This window comes from Mustelus asterias, unplaced genomic scaffold (assembly GCF_964213995.1).
Source record: "Mustelus asterias unplaced genomic scaffold, sMusAst1.hap1.1 HAP1_SCAFFOLD_4443, whole genome shotgun sequence".
In the NCBI taxonomy this organism is placed as follows: domain Eukaryota; kingdom Metazoa; phylum Chordata; class Chondrichthyes; order Carcharhiniformes; family Triakidae; genus Mustelus; species Mustelus asterias.
This window is the reverse complement of record NW_027594386.1, coordinates 1-18,294: the sequence shown is the minus strand read 5'-3', so window position 1 is coordinate 18,294 and position 18,294 is coordinate 1. Positions and strand designations below refer to the sequence as shown.

At 63.1% G+C, this 18,294-nt stretch overlaps 1 protein-coding gene across 1 annotated transcript; it reads left to right on the top strand.

The window, feature by feature from the left end:
* Positions 1-5,999: 5,999 nt before the first annotated feature.
* LOC144491102 (telomerase protein component 1-like) lies at positions 6,000-16,247 on the top strand (the record flags this gene model as incomplete). Its single annotated transcript, XM_078208783.1, has 5 exons — positions 6,000-6,086; positions 8,343-8,470; positions 13,091-13,159; positions 15,567-15,719; positions 16,071-16,247. Coding segments are annotated over 5 exons (614 nt in total), but the record flags the coding sequence as incomplete, so codon positions are not given.
* Between the last annotated feature and the right edge of the window lie 2,047 nt (positions 16,248-18,294).

The window sequence follows — 18,294 nt, the reverse complement described above, 5'->3', positions numbered from 1 at the left end:
CCCGTCGTCCCCTCCCGTCGTCCCCTCCCGTCGTCCCCCTCCCGTCGTCCCCCTCCCGTCGTCCCCTCCCGTCGTCCCCTCCCGTCGTCCCCTCCCGTCGTCCCCTCCCGTCGTCCCCTCCCGTCGTCCCCTCCCGTCGTCCCCCTCCCGTCGTCCCCTCCCGTCGTCCCCTCCCGTCGTCCCCTCCCGTCGTCCCCCTCCCGTCGTCCCCTCCCGTCGTCCCCTCCCGTCGTCCCCTCCCGTCGTCCCCTCCCGTCGTCCCCTCCCGTCGTCCCCTCCCGTCGTCCCCTCCCGTCGTCCCCTCCCGTCGTCCCCTCCCGTCGTCCCCTCCCGTCGTCCCCTCCCGTCGTCCCCTCCCGTCGTCCCCTCCCGTCGTCCCCTCCCGTCGTCCCCTCCCGTCGTCCCCTCCCGTCGTCCCCTCCCGTCGTCCCCCTCCCGTCGTCCCCTCCCGTCGTCCCCTCCCGTCGTCCCCTCCCGTCGTCCCCTCCCGTCGTCCCCTCCCGTCGTCCCCTCCCGTCGTCCCCTCCCGTCGTCCCCTCCCGTCGTCCCCTCCCGTCGTCCCCTCCCGTCGTCCCCTCCCGTCGTCCCCTCCCGTCGTCCCCTCCCGTCGTCCCCTCCCGTCGTCCCCTCCCGTCGTCCCCTCCCGTCGTCCCCTCCCGTCGTCCCCTCCCGTCGTCCCCTCCCGTCGTCCCCTCCCGTCGTCCCCTCCCGTCGTCCCCTCCCGTCGTCCCCTCCCCCTCCCGTCGTCCCCCTCCCGTCGTCCCCTCCCGTCGTCCCCTCCCGTCGTCCCCTCCCGTCGTCCCCTCCCGTCGTCCCCTCCCGTCGTCCCCTCCCGTCGTCCCCTCCCGTCGTCCCCTCCCGTCGTCCCCTCCCGTCGTCCCCTCCCGTCGTCCCCTCCCGTCGTCCCCTCCCGTCGTCCCCTCCCGTCGTCCCCTCCCGTCGTCCCCTCCCGTCGTCCCCTCCCGTCGTCCCCTCCCGTCGTCCCCTCCCGTCGTCCCCTCCCGTCGTCCCCTCCCGTCGTCCCCTCCCGTCGTCCCCTCCCGTCGTCCCCTCCCGTCGTCCCCTCCTCGTCCCCTCCCGTCGTCCCCTCCCGTCGTCGTCCCCTCCCGTCGTCCCCTCCCGTCGTCCCCTCCCGTCGTCCCCTCCCGTCGTCCCCTCCCGTCGTCCCCTCCCGTCGTCCCCTCCCGTCGTCCCCTCCCGTCGTCCCCTCCCGTCGTCCCCTCCCGTCGTCCCCTCCCGTCGTCCCCTCCCGTCGTCCCCTCCCGTCGTCCCCTCCCGTCGTCCCCTCCCGTCGTCCCCTCCCGTCGTCCCCTCCCGTCGTCCCCTCCCGTCGTCCCCTCCCGTCGTCCCCTCCCGTCGTCCCCTCCCGTCGTCCCCTCCCGTCGTCCCCCTCCCGTCGTCCCCTCTCGCTCCGTCGTCCCCTCCCGTCGTCCCCTCCCGTCGTCCCCTCCCGTCGTCCCCTCCCGTCCGTCGTCCCCTCCCGTCGTCCCCTCCCGTCGTCCCCTCCCGTCGTCCCCTCCGTCGTCCCCTCCCGTCGTCCCCTCCCGTCGTCCCCTCCCGTCGTCCCCTCCCGTCGTCCCCTCCCGTCGTCCCCTCCCGTCGTCCCCTCCCGTCGTCCCCTCCCGTCGTCCCCTCCCGTCGTCCCCCTCCCGTCGTCCCCTCCCGTCGTCCCCTCCCGTCGTCCCCTCCCGTCGTCCCCTCCCGTCGTCCCCTCCCGTCGTCCCCTCCCGTCGTCCCCTCCCGTCGTCCCCTCCCGTCGTCCCCTCCCGTCGTCCCCTCCCGTCGTCCCCTCCCGTCGTCCCCTCCCGTCGTCCCCTCCCGTCGTCCCCTCCCGTCGTCCCCTCCCGTCGTCCCCTCCGTCGTCCCCTCCCGTCGTCCCCTCCCGTCGTCCCCTCCCGTCGTCCCCTCCCGTCGTCCCCTCCCGTCGTCCCCTCCCGTCGTCCCCTCCCGTCGTCCCCTCCCGTCGTCCCCTCCCGTCGTCCCCTCCCGTCGTCCCCTCCCGTCGTCCCCTCCCGTCGTCCCCTCCCGTCGTCCCCTCCCGTCGTCCCCTCCCGTCGTCCCCTCCCGTCGTCCCCTCCCGTCGTCCCCTCCCGTCGTCCCCTCCCGTCGTCCCCTCCCGTCGTCCCCTCCCGTCGTCCCCTCCCGTCGTCCCCTCCCGTCGTCCCCTCCCGTCGTCCCCTCCCGTCGTCCCCTCCCGTCGTCCCCTCCCGTCGTCCCCTCCCGTCGTCCCCTCCCGTCGTCCCCTCCCGTCGTCCCCTCCCGTCGTCCCCTCCCGTCGTCCCCTCCCGTCGTCCCCTCCCGTCGTCCCCTCCCGTCGGTCCCCTCCCGTCGTCCCCTCCCGTCGTCCCCTCCCGTCGTCCCCTCCCGTCGTCCCCTCCCGTCGTCCCCTCCCGTCGTCCCCTCCCGTCGTCCCCTCCCGTCGTCCCCTCCCGTCGTCCCCTCCCGTCGTCCCCTCCCGTCGTCCCCTCCCGTCGTCCCCTCCCGTCGTCCCCTCCCGTCGTCCCCTCCCGTCGTCCCCTCCCGTCGTCCCCTCCCGTCGTCCCCTCCCGTCGTCCCCTCCGTCGTCCCCTCCCGTCGTCCCCTCCCGTCGTCCCCTCCCGTGTCGTCCCCTCCCGTCGTCCCCTCCCGTCGTCCCCTCCCGTCGTCCCCTCCCGTCGTCCCCTCCCGTCGTCCCCTCCCGTCGTCCCCTCCCGTCGTCCCCTCCCGTCGTCCCCTCCCGTCGTCCCCTCCCGTCGTCCCCTCCCGTCGTCCCCTCCCGTCGTCCCCTCCCGTCGTCCCCTCCCGTCGTCCCCTCCCGTCGTCCCCTCCCGTCGTCCCCTCCCGTCGTCCCCTCCCGTCGTCCCCTCCCGTCGTCCCCTCCCGTCGTCCCCTCCCGTCGTCCCCTCCCGTCGTCCCCTCCCGTCGTCCCCTCCCGTCGTCCCCTCCCGTCGTCCCCTCCCGTCGTCCCCTCCCGTCGTCCCCTCCCGTCGTCCCCTCCCGTCGTCCCCTCCCGTCGTCCCCTCCCGTCGTCCCCTCCCGTCGTCCCCTCCCGTCGTCCCCTCCCGTCGTCCCCTCCCGTCGTCCCCTCCCGTCGTCCCCTCCCGTCGTCCCCTCCCGTCGTCCCCTCCCGTCGTCCCCTCCCGTCGTCCCCTCCCGTCGTCCCCTCCCGTCGTCCCCTCCCGTCGTCCCCTCCCGTCGTCCCCTCCCGTCGTCCCCTCCCGTCGTCCCCTCCCGTCGTCCCCTCCCGTCGTCCCCTCCCGTCGTCCCCTCCCGTCGTCCCCTCCCGTCGTCCCCTCCCGTCGTCCCCTCCCGTCGTCCCCTCCCGTCGTCCCCTCCCGTCGTCCCCTCCCGTCGTCCCCTCCCGTCGTCCCCTCCCGTCGTCCCCTCCCGTCGTCCCCTCCCGTCGTCCCCTCCCGTCGTCCCCTCCCGTCGTCCCCTCCCGTCGTCCCCTCCCGTCGTCCCCTCCCGTCGTCCCCTCCCGTCGTCCCCTCCCGTCGTCCCCTCCCGTCGTCCCCTCCCGTCGTCCCCTCCCGTCGTCCCCTCCCGTCGTCCCCTCCCGTCGTCCCCTCCCGTCGTCCCCTCCCGTCGTCCCCTCCCGTCGTCCCCTCCCGTCGTCCCCTCCCGTCGTCCCCTCCCGTCGTCCCCTCCCGTCGTCCCCTCCCGTCGTCCCCTCCCGTCGTCCCCTCCCGTCGTCCCCTCCCGTCGTCCCCTCCCGTCGTCCCCTCCCGTCGTCCCCTCCCGTCGTCCCCTCCCGTCGTCCCCTCCCGTCGTCCCCTCCCGTCGTCCCCTCCCGTCGTCCCCTCCCGTCGTCCCCTCCCGTCGTCCCCTCCCGTCGTCCCCTCCCGTCGTCCCCTCCCGTCGTCCCCTCCCGTCGTCCCCTCCCGTCGTCCCCTCCCGTCGTCCCCTCCCGTCGTCCCCTCCCGTCGTCCCCTCCCGTCGTCCCCTCCCGTCGTCCCCTCCCGTCGTCCCCTCCCGTCGTCCCCTCCCGTCGTCCCCTCCCGTCGTCCCCTCCCGTCGTCCCCTCCCGTCGTCCCCTCCCGTCGTCCCCTCCCGTCGTCCCCTCCCGTCGTCCCCTCCCGTCGTCCCCTCCCGTCGTCCCCTCCCGTCGTCCCCTCCCGTCGTCCCCTCCCGTCGTCCCCTCCCGTCGTCCCCTCCCGTCGTCCCCTCCCGTCGTCCCCTCCCGTCGTCCCCTCCCGTCGTCCCCTCCCGTCGTCCCCTCCCGTCGTCCCCTCCCGTCGTCCCCTCCCGTCGTCCCCTCCCGTCGTCCCCTCCCGTCGTCCCCTCCCGTCGTCCCCTCCCGTCGTCCCCTCCCGTCGTCCCCTCCCGTCGTCCCCTCCCGTCGTCCCCTCCCGTCGTCCCCTCCCGTCGTCCCCTCCCGTCGTCCCCTCCCGTCGTCCCCTCCCGTCGTCCCCTCCCGTCGTCCCCTCCCGTCGTCCCCTCCCGTCGTCCCCTCCCGTCGTCCCCTCCCGTCGTCCCCTCCCGTCGTCCCCTCCCGTCGTCCCCTCCCGTCGTCCCCTCCCGTCGTCCCCTCCCGTCGTCCCCTCCCGTCGTCCCCTCCCGTCGTCCCCTCCCGTCGTCCCCTCCCGTCGTCCCCTCCCGTCGTCCCCTCCCGTCGTCCCCTCCCGTCGTCCCCTCCCGTCGTCCCCTCCCGTCGTCCCCTCCCGTCGTCCCCTCCCGTCGTCCCCTCCCGTCGTCCCCTCCCGTCGTCCCCTCCCGTCGTCCCCTCCCGTCGTCCCCTCCCGTCGTCCCCTCCCGTCGTCCCCTCCCGTCGTCCCCTCCCGTCGTCCCCTCCCGTCGTCCCCTCCCGTCGTCCCCTCCCGTCGTCCCCTCCCGTCGTCCCCTCCCGTCGTCCCCTCCCGTCGTCCCCTCCCGTCGTCCCCTCCCGTCGTCCCCTCCCGTCGTCCCCTCCCGTCGTCCCCTCCCGTCGTCCCCTCCCGTCGTCCCCTCCCGTCGTCCCCTCCCGTCGTCCCCTCCCGTCGTCCCCTCCCGTCGTCCCCTCCCGTCGTCCCCTCCCGTCGTCCCCTCCCGTCGTCCCCTCCCGTCGTCCCCTCCCGTCGTCCCCTCCCGTCGTCCCCTCCCGTCGTCCCCTCCCGTCGTCCCCTCCCGTCGTCCCCTCCCGTCGTCCCCTCCCGTCGTCCCCTCCCGTCGTCCCCTCCCGTCGTCCCCTCCCGTCGTCCCCTCCCGTCGTCCCCTCCCGTCGTCCCCTCCCGTCGTCCCCTCCCGTCGTCCCCTCCCGTCGTCCCCTCCCGTCGTCCCCTCCCGTCGTCCCCTCCCGTCGTCCCCTCCCGTCGTCCCCTCCCGTCGTCCCCTCCCGTCGTCCCCTCCCGTCGTCCCCTCCCGTCGTCCCCTCCCGTCGTCCCCTCCCGTCGTCCCCTCCCGTCGTCCCCTCCCGTCGTCCCCTCCCGTCGTCCCCTCCCGTCGTCCCCTCCCGTCGTCCCCTCCCGTCGTCCCCTCCCGTCGTCCCCTCCCGTCGTCCCCTCCCGTCGTCCCCTCCCGTCGTCCCCTCCCGTCGTCCCCTCCCGTCGTCCCCTCCCGTCGTCCCCTCCCGTCGTCCCCTCCCGTCGTCCCCTCCCGTCGTCCCCTCCCGTCGTCCCCTCCCGTCGTCGTCTCCCGTCGTCGTCTCCCGTCGTCGTCTCCCGTCGTCGTCTCCCGTCGTCGTCTCCCGTCGTCGTCTCCCGTCGTCGTCTCCCGTCGTCGTCTCCCGTCGTCGTCTCCCGTCGTCGTCTCCCGTCGTCGTCTCCCGTCGTCGTCTCCCGTCGTCGTCTCCCGTCGTCGTCTCCCGTCGTCGTCTCCCGTCGTCGTCTCCCGTCGTCGTCTCCCGTCGTCGTCTCCCGTCGTCGTCTCCCGTCGTCGTCTCCCGTCGTCGTCTCCCGTCGTCGTCCCCTCCCGTCGTCGTCCCCTCCCGTCGTCGTCCCCTCCCGTCGTCGTCCCCCCCCACTCCCGTCTCCCTCCGTGGTCGCCCCCCCCCGCTCCCGTCTCCGCCCCGCCTCTTTAACTTTCTTCGCCCTCTGTCTCCACAGCGACTCCAAGACGCTGATATTTGCGACACTTCCATTGTCCCTGGCGTAGTTGCCTTCTTGATGGACTGTGTGCAGCACCATGTACAGGTAACGGCCGTCTCCTTCCTGTAGGGACCTCCCGCTCGGGAGGACCAAAGGGCTGTGGCGCTGGGAGGATGGGGCATTTCGGTGGAGGGGGGGAGGTACCTGAATGGGGGGTGCTATCGGTGCCCAAGGCCTCCCTGATTTCAGATTGCCAAGATGTTGCTCCATCAACAGTCATCAGGACAGTGAAGGGATGGAGTTGTCTCCTTGATTTGATTTATTATTGTCACATGCATTGGGATACAGTGCATTGTTTCTTGCGCGCTATGCAAAGCATACTGTTCATAGAGAAGGAAAGGAGAGGGTGCAGAATGTAGTGTTACAGTCATAGCTCGGGTCATAGAAATCATAGAAACCCTACAGTGCAGAAGGAGGCCATTCGGCCCCATCGAGTCTGCACCGACCACAATCCCACCCAGGCCCTACCCCCATATCCCCACATATTTACCCACTAATCCCTCTAACCTACACATCTCAGGACTCTAAGGGGCAATTTTTAACCTGGCCAATCAACCTAACCCGCACATCTTTGGACTGTGGGAGGAAACCGGAGCACCCGGAGGAAAACCCACGCGCAGACGGGGAGAATGTGCAAACTCCACACAGACAGTGACCCGAGCCGGGAATCGAACTCGGGTCCCTGGAGCTGTGAAGCAGCAGTGCTAACCACTGTGCTACCGTGCCGGTGTAGAGAAAGATCAACTTAATACGAGGTAGGTCCATTCAAAAGTCTGATGGCAGCAGGGAAGAGGAGCCAGTTGGTACCAATGGCACAGTGGGGGTGGCACGGTGGTTAGCACTGCTGCCTCACAGCGCCAGGGACCCGGGTTCGATTCCCGGCCTCGGGTCACTGTCTGTGTGGAGTTTGCGCATTCCCCCCGTGTCTGCGTGGGTTTCCTCCGGGGGCTCCGGTTTCCTCCCACAGTCTGAAAGACGTGTGGGTTGGCCGTGATGAATTGCCCCTCAGTGTAAGGGGGATTATTAGGGTAAATGTGTGGGGTTACAGGAATAGGGCCTGGGTGGGATTGTGGTCTGCACAGACTCGATGGGCCGAATGGCCTCCTTTAAAGTAAAGTTGAAGTTTATTTATTAGTCACAAGTACCATATTAACACTGCAATGAAGTTACTGTGAAAATCCCCTTAGTCGCCACACTCCGGCGCCTGTTTGGGTTACACTGAGGGAGAATTTAGCACGGCCCAATGCACCCTAACCAGCACGTCTTTCAGACTGTGGGAGGAAACCGGGGGAAACCCACGCAGACACGAGGAGAACGTGCAAACTCCGCACAGACAGTGACCCAAGCCGGGAATCGAACCCGGATCCCTGGCGCTGAGAGGCAGCAATGCTAACCCTTCTGTACTGTAGGGATTCTATGACACAGCCCAAAGATGTGCGGGTTAGGTTGATTGGCCATGCTAAAATTGCCCCTTAGTGTCCTGAGATGCATAGGTTAGAGGGATTAGCGGGTAAATATGTAGGGGTATGGGGGTGGGGCCCTGGGTGGGATTGTGGTCGGTGCAGACTCGATGGGCCGAATGGCCTCTTTCTGCACTGTAGGGTTTCTATGACCTCAGACTTTGGTATCCTTTCCCCGACGGAAGAAGGTGGAAGAGAGAATGTCTGGGGTCCATGGGGTTATTGATTATGGTGGCTACTTTCCGAGGTAGCAGGAAGTCCAGACAGAGTCGATGGATGGGAGGTTGGTTTGCGTGATAGACTGAGCTTCATTCATGACCCTTTGTAGTTTATTGCGGTCCGAGGATTCAGGGTAGACCATTTAGGACGGAGATGAGGAGACATTTCTTCACCCAAAGAGTGGTGAGCCTGTGGAATTCATTACCACAGGAAGTAGTTGATGCCAAAACATTGAATGTCTTCAAGAGGCGGCTGGATACAGCACTTGGGGCGAATGGGATCAAAGGTTATGGGGGGAAAAGCAGGATTAGGCTATTGAGTTGGACAATCAGCCATGATAGTAATGAATGGCGGAACAAGCTCGAAGGGCCAAAATGGCCGCCTCTTGCTCCCATCTTCCATGTTTCTTGGCATCCAGAAAGAATGCTTCCCATGGTGCATCTGTAAAGTTGGTGAGAGTCGTAGCGGACATGCCAAATTTCCTCAGCGTCCTGAGAAAGTAGAGGCGTTGGTGGGGCTTTCTTAACTATAGTGTCGGCATGGGGGGGACCAGGACAGGTTGTTGGTGATCTGTTAGTTGTTGACCTGTTGGTTGTTGACTGTTTCACCTTTATGTTGCCAGATGGACACCATGCTCCAGTTGGGCAGCTATTACCAATACCAGTGCCTCAATGCCCTGCAACTGTACCGTTACCACGTCAACCTGGACTTGCTGCAGGTCCATGTCAACCTGGCAGCCAACCAACCCTGGTAGGTCATCATCAGCACTGGGTTGGCGGGGCCGCGTAAGGTGGGGCTGGCGGGGGCTGGCGTGGGGGGGGGGGGGGAGGAATGTGGGGTGTCACTACTGGTTGCCGTGGCCACAGGCTGGTGTGCCCATCGTTCTGTGTCAGTGGTCGTCCATCTTGCCCAAGGGACCCATAAGAACATAAGAACATAAGAAATAGGAGCAGGAGTAGGCCATCTAGCCCCTCGAGCCTGCCCCGCCATTCAATAAGATCATGGCTGATCTGAAGTGGATCAGTTCCACTTACCCGCCTGATCCCCATAACCCCTAATTCCCTTACCGATCAGGAATCCATCCATCCGCGCTTTAAACATATTCAGCGAGGTAGCCTCCACCACCTCAGTGGGCAGAGAATTCCAGAGATTCACCACCCTCTGGGAGAAGAAGTTCCTCCTCAACTCTGTCTTAAACCGACCCCCCTTTATTTTGAGGCTGTGTCCTCTAGTTTTAACTTCCTTACTAAGTGGAAAGAATCTCTCCGCCTCCACCCTATCCAGCCCCCGCATTATCTTATAAGTCTCCATAAGATCCCCCCTCATCCTTCTAAACTCCAACGAGTACAAACCCAATCTCCTCAGCCTCTCCTCATAATCCAAACCCCTCATCTCCGGTATCAACCTGGTGAACCTTCTCTGCACTCCCTCCAAGGCCAATATATCCCTCCTCATATAAGGGGACCAATACTGCACACGGTATTCCAGCTGCGGCCTCACCAATGCCCTGTACAGGTGCATCAAGACATGCCTGCTTTTATATTCTATCCCCCTCGCGATATAGGCCAACATCCCATTTGCCTTCTTGATCACCTGTTGTACCTGCAGACTGGGCTTTTGCGTCTCATGCACAAGGACCCCCAGGTCCCTTTGCACGGTAGCATGTTTTAATTTGTTTCCATTGAGATAGTAATCCCATTTGTTATTATTTCCTCCAAAGTGTATAACCTCGCATTTATCAACGTTATACTCCATTTGCCATATCCTCGCCCACTCACTCAGCCTGTCCAAATCTCTCTGCAGATCTTCTCCGTCCTCCACACGATTCACTTTTCCACTTATCTTTGTGTCGTCTGCAAACTTCGTTACGCTACACTCCGTCCCCTCCTCCAGATCATCTATATAAATGGTAAATAGTTGCGGCCCGAGTACCGATCCCTGCGGCACGCCACTAGTTACCTTCCTCCAACCGGAAAAACACCCATTTATTCCGACTCTTTGCTTCCTGTCGGATAGCCAGTCCCCAATCCACTTTAACACACTACCCCCAACTCCGTGTGCCCTAATCTTCTTCAGCAGCCTTTTATGGGGCACCTTATCAAACGCCTTTAGGAAATCCAAAAACACCGCATCCACCGGTTCTCCTCCATCAACTGCCCTAGTCACATCTTCATAAAAATCCAACATGTTCGTCAAGCACGACTTTCCCCTCATGAATCCGATAAAGATCCGATGTCCGCGATAGGAGGGGAAAAGAGTGACTGATATTTTACCCGTTGACTCAGGGTGGCACAGTGGTTAGTTCTGTTGCCTCACAGCGCCAGGGGCCCGGGTTCGATTCCCAGCCTCGGGTCAGTCTGGAGTCTGCACGTTCTCCCCGTGTCTGCGTGGGTTTCCTCCCGGGTGCTCCGGTTTCCTCCCACAGTCTGAAAGACGTGCTGGTTAGGGTGCATTGGGCCGTGCTAAATTCTCCCTCAGTGTAACCCCAACAGGCGCCGGAGTGTGGCGACCAGGGGATTTTCGCAGTAACTTCATTGCAGTGTTAATGTAAGCCGACTCGTGACTAATCAATGAACTTTGGAACAATGAGTTGGAAAGGGGCGATCCACCCCATCGCCGCCTTGTTCATGTGGCGGGATCTTGCTGTCCATCAGTATGCCACCCGCGTTTCTGAGCGGGACGCTGCTCCACCTGGGGAAAGTGGGTTCACCACCCCCTCCCGGGCCCCTGCGCTTGGCCCCTCCCGGGCCCCTGCGCTTGGCCCCTCCCGGGCCCCTGCGCTTGGCCCCTCCCGGGCCCCTGCGCTTGGCCCCTCCCGGGCCCCTGCGCTTGGCCCCTCCCGGGCCCCTGCGCTTGGCCCCTCCCGGGCCCCTGCGCTTGGCCCCTCCCGGGCCCCTGCGCTTGGCCCCTCCCGGGCCCCTGCGCTTGGCCCCTCCCGGGCCCCTGCGCTTGGCCCCTCCCGGGCCCAAAAGTGTCCAGAGGGGCAATCTGTTTCACACAGAGGGTGGTGAGTGTCTGCAATGAGCTGCCAGAGGTAGCAATAGAGGCGGGTACAATCTTGTCATTTGGGCAGTAACATGGGTACGATGGTAATGGAGGGATCTGGGCCAAACGTGGGCAATTGGGGCGAGCTGAGTGATTTTAAAAAGGGGCAGCATGGACAAGTTGGGCCGAAGGGCCTGTTTCCATGCTGTAAACCTCTATGACTCTACACATCAGATCCAGAATTGCCTGTTTCCAAGTAGTCTCGGGCACCAGAAAAACATCTCTTAGACGTTCCACAAATACTTCATCCTGGGATCCACTCCCTGCCTGATTTTCCCAGTCCACCTTCATGTTGAAATCCCCCACGATTACCGTAATATTACCTTTCTCGCGTGCCTTTTCTATCTCCTGATTTATTTTCTGTCCGACATCCTGACTACTGGGGTCCATATCCACAGATCTCTAAAGGTTGCCACTCAAGTGGATAGAGCTGTGAAGAAGGCCTATAGTGTGTTGGCTTTTATTAACAGGGGGTTGGAGTTTAAGAGCCGTGGGGTTATGCTGCAACTGTACAGGACCTTGGTGAGACCACATTTGGAATATTGTGTGCAGTTCTGGTCACCTCACTATAAGAAGGATGTGGAAGCGCTGGAAAGAGTGCAGAGGAGATTTACCAGGATGCTGCCTGGTTTGGAGGGTAGGTCTTATGAGGAAAGGTTGAGGGAGCTAGGGCTGTTCTCTCTGGAGCGGAGGAGGCTGAGGGGAGATTTAATAGAGGTTTATAAAATGATGAAGGGGACAGATAGAGTGAACGTTCAAAGACTATTTCCTCGGGTGGATGGAGCTATTACAAGGGGGCATAACTATAGGGTTCATGGTGGGAGATATAGGAAGGATATCAGAGGTAGGTTCTTTATGCAGAGAGTGGTTGGGGTGTGGAATGGACTGCCTGCAGTGATAGTGGAGTCAGACACTTTAGAAACATTTAAGCGGTTATTGGATAGGCACATGGAGCACACCAGGATGATAGGGAGTGGGATAACTTGATCTTGGTTTCAGATAAAGCTCGGCACAACATCGTGGGCCGAAGGGCCTGTTCTGAGCTGTACTGTTCTGTGTTCTATGTTCTATACTGCTCGGGGGGCCAGTCCTGAACGCCCATCGGGGTTCTTTATACCTTTGCGGTTCCTCAACTCCACCCCCACAGATTTCACGCCGTCCGACCCTATTCTTGCGAATGATTTTAATTTTGTTTTGTTCCCAAGCGAGATCCCTCTACATTCTGAAGGGCAGCCTCTGGGACACGGGTTTGCGCATTGTACGCCCAAGACAACTGGGCAGTGAAGATGTTTATTCAATCATGGGACATGGCTGTCACTGGCTGGCCAGCATTTGTTGCGCCTTGAGGAGGTCGTAGTGAGCTGCCTTCTTGAACCGTTGAGGTTCACGTGATGTGGGTTAAGCTACAATGCCGTTAGGGAGGGAATTTCGGGATTTTGATCCAGCGACTGCGAAGGAACTGCTATATTTCCAGGTCATAGAATCATAGAAATCATGGAATCCCTACAGTGCAGAAGGAGGCCATTCGGCCCATCGAGTCTGCACCGGCCACAATCCCACCCAGACCCTACCCCCACAAGTCGGGACGGTGAGTGGGGCTCGGAGGGGGAACTTGCAGGTGGTGGTGTTCCCCATGTGTCTGCTGCCTTTGTCCTTCAAGATGGAAGTGGCCGTGGCTTTGGAAGGTGCTGTCGAAGGATCTTTGGGGAATTGCTGCAGTGCATCTTGTAGATGGTACACACTGCTGCTACTGAGCGTCGGTGGTGCAGGGAGTGAATGTTTGATTTGACTGGGCTCCACACAGTATTGTTTCTTGCGCGCTATACAAAGCATACCGTTCATAGAGAAGGAAAGGAGACGGTGCAGAATGTAGTGTTACAGTCATAGCCAGGGTGTAGAGAAAGATCAACTTAGTGCGAGGTAGGTCCATTCAAAAGTCTGACAGCAGCAGGGAAGAAGCTGTTCTTGAGTCGGTTGGTACGTGACCTCAGACTTTTGTATCTTCTTCCTGATGGAAGAAGGTGGAAGAGAGAATGTCCGGGGTGCGTGGGGGTCCTTAATTATACTGGCTGCTTTTCCCCGAGGCAGCGGGAAGTGTTGACAGAGTCAATGGATGGGAGGCTGGTTTGAGTGATGGATTGGGCTACATTCATGACCGTTTGTAGTTTCTTGCGGCCTTGGGCAGAGCAGGAGCCATACCAAGCTGTGATACAACCAGAAAGAATGCTTTCTATGGCGCATCTGTAAATTATATGAGATGAAATTAGATTACCAATCCAGTGAGTCTGCTGCCACGTGGATTAACATGCTCATTATCTGTTTTAGTGTTCAAGGTGATAACATGGGATGTAAAAATGATGTCTTCCTCTCGGGTTACAGCGACCAAATATTAAGGTAAGAGAAGAGTGATGTAATAATATATCTCTTTTGAGTGTTTGATGGGGGACAGTGTAGAGGGAGCTTTACTCTGTATCTCACCCCGTGCTGTACCTGTCCTGGGAGTGTTTGATGGGGACAGTGTAGAGGGAGCTTTACTCTGTATCTAACCCCGTGCTGTACCTGTCCTGGGAGTGTTTGATGGGGACAGTGTAGAGGGAGCTTTACTCTGTATCTAACCCCGTGCTGTACCTGTCCTGGGAGTGTTTGATGGGGACAGTGTAGAGGGAGCTTTACTCTGTATCTAACCCCGTGCTGTACCTGTCCTGGGAGTGTTTGATGGGGGACAGTGTAGAGGGAGCTTTACTCTGTATCTACCCCGTGCTGTACCTGTCCTGGGAGTGTTTGATGGGGGACAGTGTAGAGGGAGCTTTACTCTGTATCTAACCCCGTGCTGTACCTGTCCTGGGAGTGTTTGATGGGGGACAGTGCAGAGGGAGCTTTACTCTGTATCTAACCCCGTGCTGTACCTGTCCTGGGAGTGTTTGATGGAGACAGTGTAGAGGGAGCTTGACTCTGTATCTAACCCCGTGCTGTACCTGTCCTGGGAGTGTTTGATGGGGGACAGTGTAGACGGAGCTTTACTCTGTATCTAACCCCGTGCTGTACCTGTCCTGGGAGTGTTTGATGGGGACAGTGTAGAGGGAGCATTACTCTGTATCTAACCCCATGCTGTACCTGTCCTGGGAGTGTTTGATGGGGGACAGTGTAGAGGGAACTTTACTCTGTATCTAGCCCCGTGCTGTACCTGTCCTGGGAGTGTTTGATGGGGACAGTGTAGAGGGAGCATTACTCTGTATCTAACCCCGTGCTGTACCTGTCCTGGGAGTGTTTGATGCGGGACAGTGTAGAGGGAGCTTTACTCTGTATCTAACCCCGTGCTGTACCTGTCCTGGGAGTGTTTGATGGGGGACAGTGTAGAGGGAGCTTTACTCTGTATCTAACCCCGTGCTGTGCCTGTCCTGGGAGTGTTTGATGGGGGACAGTGTAGAGGGAGCTTTACTCTGTATCTAACCCCGTGCTGTACCTGTCCTGGGAGTGTTTGATGGGGGACAGTGTAGAGGGAGCTTTACTCTGTATCTAACCCCGTGCTGTACCTGTCCTGGGAGTGTTTGATGGGGACAGTGGAGAGGGAGCTTTACTCTGTATCTAACCCCGTGCTGTACCTGTCCTGGGAGTGTTTGATAGGGACAGTGTAGAGGGAGCTTTACTCTGTATCTAACCCCGTGCTGTACCTGTCCTGGGAGTGTTTGATGGGGGACAGTGTAGAGGGAGCTTTACTCTGTATCTACCCCGTGCTGTACCTGTCCTGGGAGTGTTTGATGGGGGACAGTGTAGAGGGAGCTTTACTCTGTATCTAACCCCGTGCTGTACCTGTCCTGGGAGTGTTTGATGGGGGACAGTGTAGAGGGAGCTTTACTCTGTATCTACCCCGTGCTGTACCTGTCCTGGGAGTGTTTGATGGGGGACAGTGTAGAGGGAGCTTTACTCTGTATCTAACCCCGTGCTGTACCTGTCCTGGGAGTGTTTGATGGGGGACAGTGCAGAGGGAGCTTTACTCTGTATCTAACCCTGTGCTGTACCTGTCCTGGGAGTGTTTGATGGAGACAGTGTAGAGGGAGCTTGACTCTGTATCTAACCCCGTGCTGTACCTGTCCTGGGAGTGTTTGATGGGGGACAGTGTAGACGGAGCTTTACTCTGTATCTAACCCCGTGCTGTACCTGTCCTGGGAGTGTTTGATGGGGACAGTGTAGAGGGAGCTTTACTCTGTATCTAACCCCGTGCTGTACCTGTCCTGGGAGTGTTTGATGGGGACAGTGTAGAGGGAGCTTTACTCTGTATCTAACCCCGTGCTGTACCTGTCCTGGGAGTGTTTGATGGGGGACAGTGTAGAGGGAGCTTTACTCTGTATCTAACCCCGTGCTGTACCTGTCCTGGGAGTGTTTGATGGGGACAGTGTAGAGGGAGCTTTACTCTGTATCTAACCCCGTGCTGTACCAGTCCTGGGAGTGTTTGATGGGGACAGTGTAGAGGGAGCTTTACTCTGTATCTACCCCGTGCTGTACCTGTCCTGGGAGTGTTTGATGGGGGACAGTGTAGAGGGAGCTTTACTCTGTATCTAACCCCGTGCTGTATCTGTCCTGGGAGTGTTTGATGGGGGGACAGTGTAGAGGGAGCTTTACTCTGTATCTAACCCCGTGCTGTACCTGTCCTGGGAGTGTTTGATGGGGGACAGTGTAGAGGGAGCTTTACTCTGTATCTAACCCCGTGCTGTACCTGTCCTGGGAGTGTTTGATAGGGGACAGTGTAGAGGCAGCTTTGTTGCGAGTGGATTGGGAATATTTGAAGTGCTGTCTGTTCCAGGTTTGTGTGTGAGCGCGGATCCTCCCGACTCCTGGAACACGTGGATCGGATCGATGAGATCTTCCGACTGCCGAGAGCCCGCGGGGGAGACCGGAGCCCGAAGGTGGTGGAGGCCACAGCGCTGGGCCCTTTGCTTTTGACTCCAAAACTCAGGTACTGCTTGAGTGTGGGTGTCGGGGGGTCAGTGTGGGTGTCGGGGGGGGTCAGTGTGGGTGTCGGGGGGGGTCAGTGTGGGTGTCGGGGGGTCAGTGTGGGTGTCGGGGGGGGTCAGTGTGGGTGTCGGGGGGGTCAGTGTGGGTGTCGGGGGGGGGTCAGTGTGGGTGTCGGGGGGGGGTCAGTGTGGGTGTCGGGGGGGTCAGTGTGGGTGTCGGGGGGGGTCAGTGTGGGTGTCGGGGGGGGTCAGTGTGGGTGTCGCTGTCTCTCTGCCCATTGCCTAATGTGTCCCGCTTTACCCCCCGTTCTCCCCGCCCCCCCCCCCCCCCCCCCCCCCGCCCTCTCCCGCAGGTGGCGGACTGTGCGTGTGTTCGTGTCCTCCACGTTCCGGGATATGTGGTCGGAGCGGGACCTCCTTGTCCGCTCGGTGTTCCCTGAGTTACGGGCCCGAGCTGCCCGACATTTTGTCCGTGTCCAGGAGGTGGATCTGCGCTGGGGGATCACGGAGCAAGAATCTCGCAGCAACCGGTCAGTGCCCACTCTCTCTCTCCCTCCGTCCGCCCCGACCCTCTCCCTCCGTCCGCCCCGACTCTCTCCCTCCGTCCGCCCCGACTCTCTCCCTCCCTCCGCCCCGACTCACTCCCTCCCTCCGCCCCGACTCACTCCCTCCCTCCGCCCCGACTCTCTCCCTCCCTCCGCCCCGACTCTCTCCCTCCCTCCGCCCCGACTCTCTCCCTCCCTCCGCCCCGACTCTCTCCCTCCCTCCGCCCCGACTCTCTCCTCCCTCCGCCCCGACTCTCTCCCTCCCTCCGCCCCGACTCTCTCCCCTCCCTCCGCCCCGACTCTCTCCCTCCCTCCGCCCCGACTCTCTCCCTCCCTCCGCCCCGACTCTCTCCCTCCCTCCGCCCCGACTCTCTCCCTCCCTCCGCCCCGACTCTCTCCCTCCCTCCGCCCCGACTCTCTCCCTCCCTCCGCCCCGACTCTCTCCCTCCCTCCGCCCCGACTCTCTCCTCCCTCCGCCCCGACTCTCTCCCTCCCTCCGCCCCGACTCTCTCCCTCCCTCCGCCCCGACTCTCTCCCTCCCTCCGCCCCGACTCTCTCCCTCCGTCCGCCCCGACTCTCTCCCTCCGTCCGCCCCGACTCTCTCCCTCCGTCCGCCCCGACTCTCTCCTCCGTCCGCCCCGACTCTCTCCCTCCGTCCGCCCCGACTCTCTCCCTCCGTCCGCCCCGACTCTCTCCCTCCGTCCGCCCCGACTCTCTCCCTCCGTCCGCCCCGACTCTCTCCCTCCGTCCGCCCCGACTCTCTCCCTCCGTCCGCCCCGACTCTCTCCCTCCGTCCGCCCCGACTCTCTCCCTCCGTCCGCCCCGACTCTCTCCCTCCGTCCGCCCCGACTCTCTCCCTCCGTCCGCCCCGACTCTCTCCCTCCCTCCGCCCCGACTCTCTCCCTCCCTCCGCCCCGACTCTCTCCCTCCCTCCCGCCCCGACTCTCTCCCTCCCTCCGCCCCGACTCTCTCCCTCCCTCCGCCCCGACTCTCTCCCTCCCTCCGCCCCGACTCTCTCCCTCCCTCCGCCCCGACTCTCTCCCTCCCTCCGCCCCGACTCTCTCCCTCCCTCCGCCCCGACTCTCTCCCTCCCTCCGCCCCGACTCTCTCCCTCCCTCCGCCCCGACTCTCTCCCTCCCTCCGCCCCGACTCTCTCCCTCCGTCCGCCCCGACTCTCTCCCTCCCTCCGCCCCGACTCTCTCCCTCCGTCCGCCCCGACTCTCTCCCTCCGTCCGCCCGACTCTCTCCCTCCGTCCGCCCCGACTCTCTCCCTCCGTCCGCCCCGACTCTCTCCCTCCGTCCGCCCCGACTCTCTCCCTCCGTCCGCCCCGACTCTCTCCCTCCGTCCGCCCCGACTCTCTCCCTCCGTCCGCCCCGACTCTCTCCCTCCGTCCGCCCCGACTCTCTCCCTCCGTCCGCCCCGACTCTCTCCCTCCGTCCGCCCCGACTCTCTCCCTCCGTCCGCCCCGACTCTCTCCCTCCGTCCGCCCCGACTCTCTCCCTCCGTCCGCCCCGACTCTCTCCCTCCGTCCGCCCCGACTCTCTCCCTCCGTCCGCCCCGACTCTCTCCCTCCGTCCGCCCCGACTCTCTCCCTCCGTCCGCCCCGACTCTCTCCCTCCGTCCGCCCCGACTCTCTCCCTCCCTCCGCCCCGACTCTCTCCCTCCCTCCGCCCCGACTCTCTCCCTCCCTCCGCCCCGACTCTCTCCCTCCCTCCGCCCCGACTCTCTCCCTCCCTCCGCCCCGACTCTCTCCCTCCCTCCGCCCCGACTCTCTCCCTCCCTCCGCCCCGACTCTCTCCCTCCCTCCGCCCCGACTCTCTCCCTCCCTCCGCCCCGACTCTCTCCCTCCGTCCGCCCCGACTCTCTCCCTCCGTCCGCCCCGACTCTCTCCCTCCGTCCGCCCCGACTCACTCCCTCCGTCCGCCCCGACTCTCTCTCTCCCTCCGTCCGCGCTGACTCTCTCCCTCGGTCCGCCCCGACTCTCTCCCTCCCTCCGCCCCGACTCACTCCCTCCGTCCGCCCCGACTCACT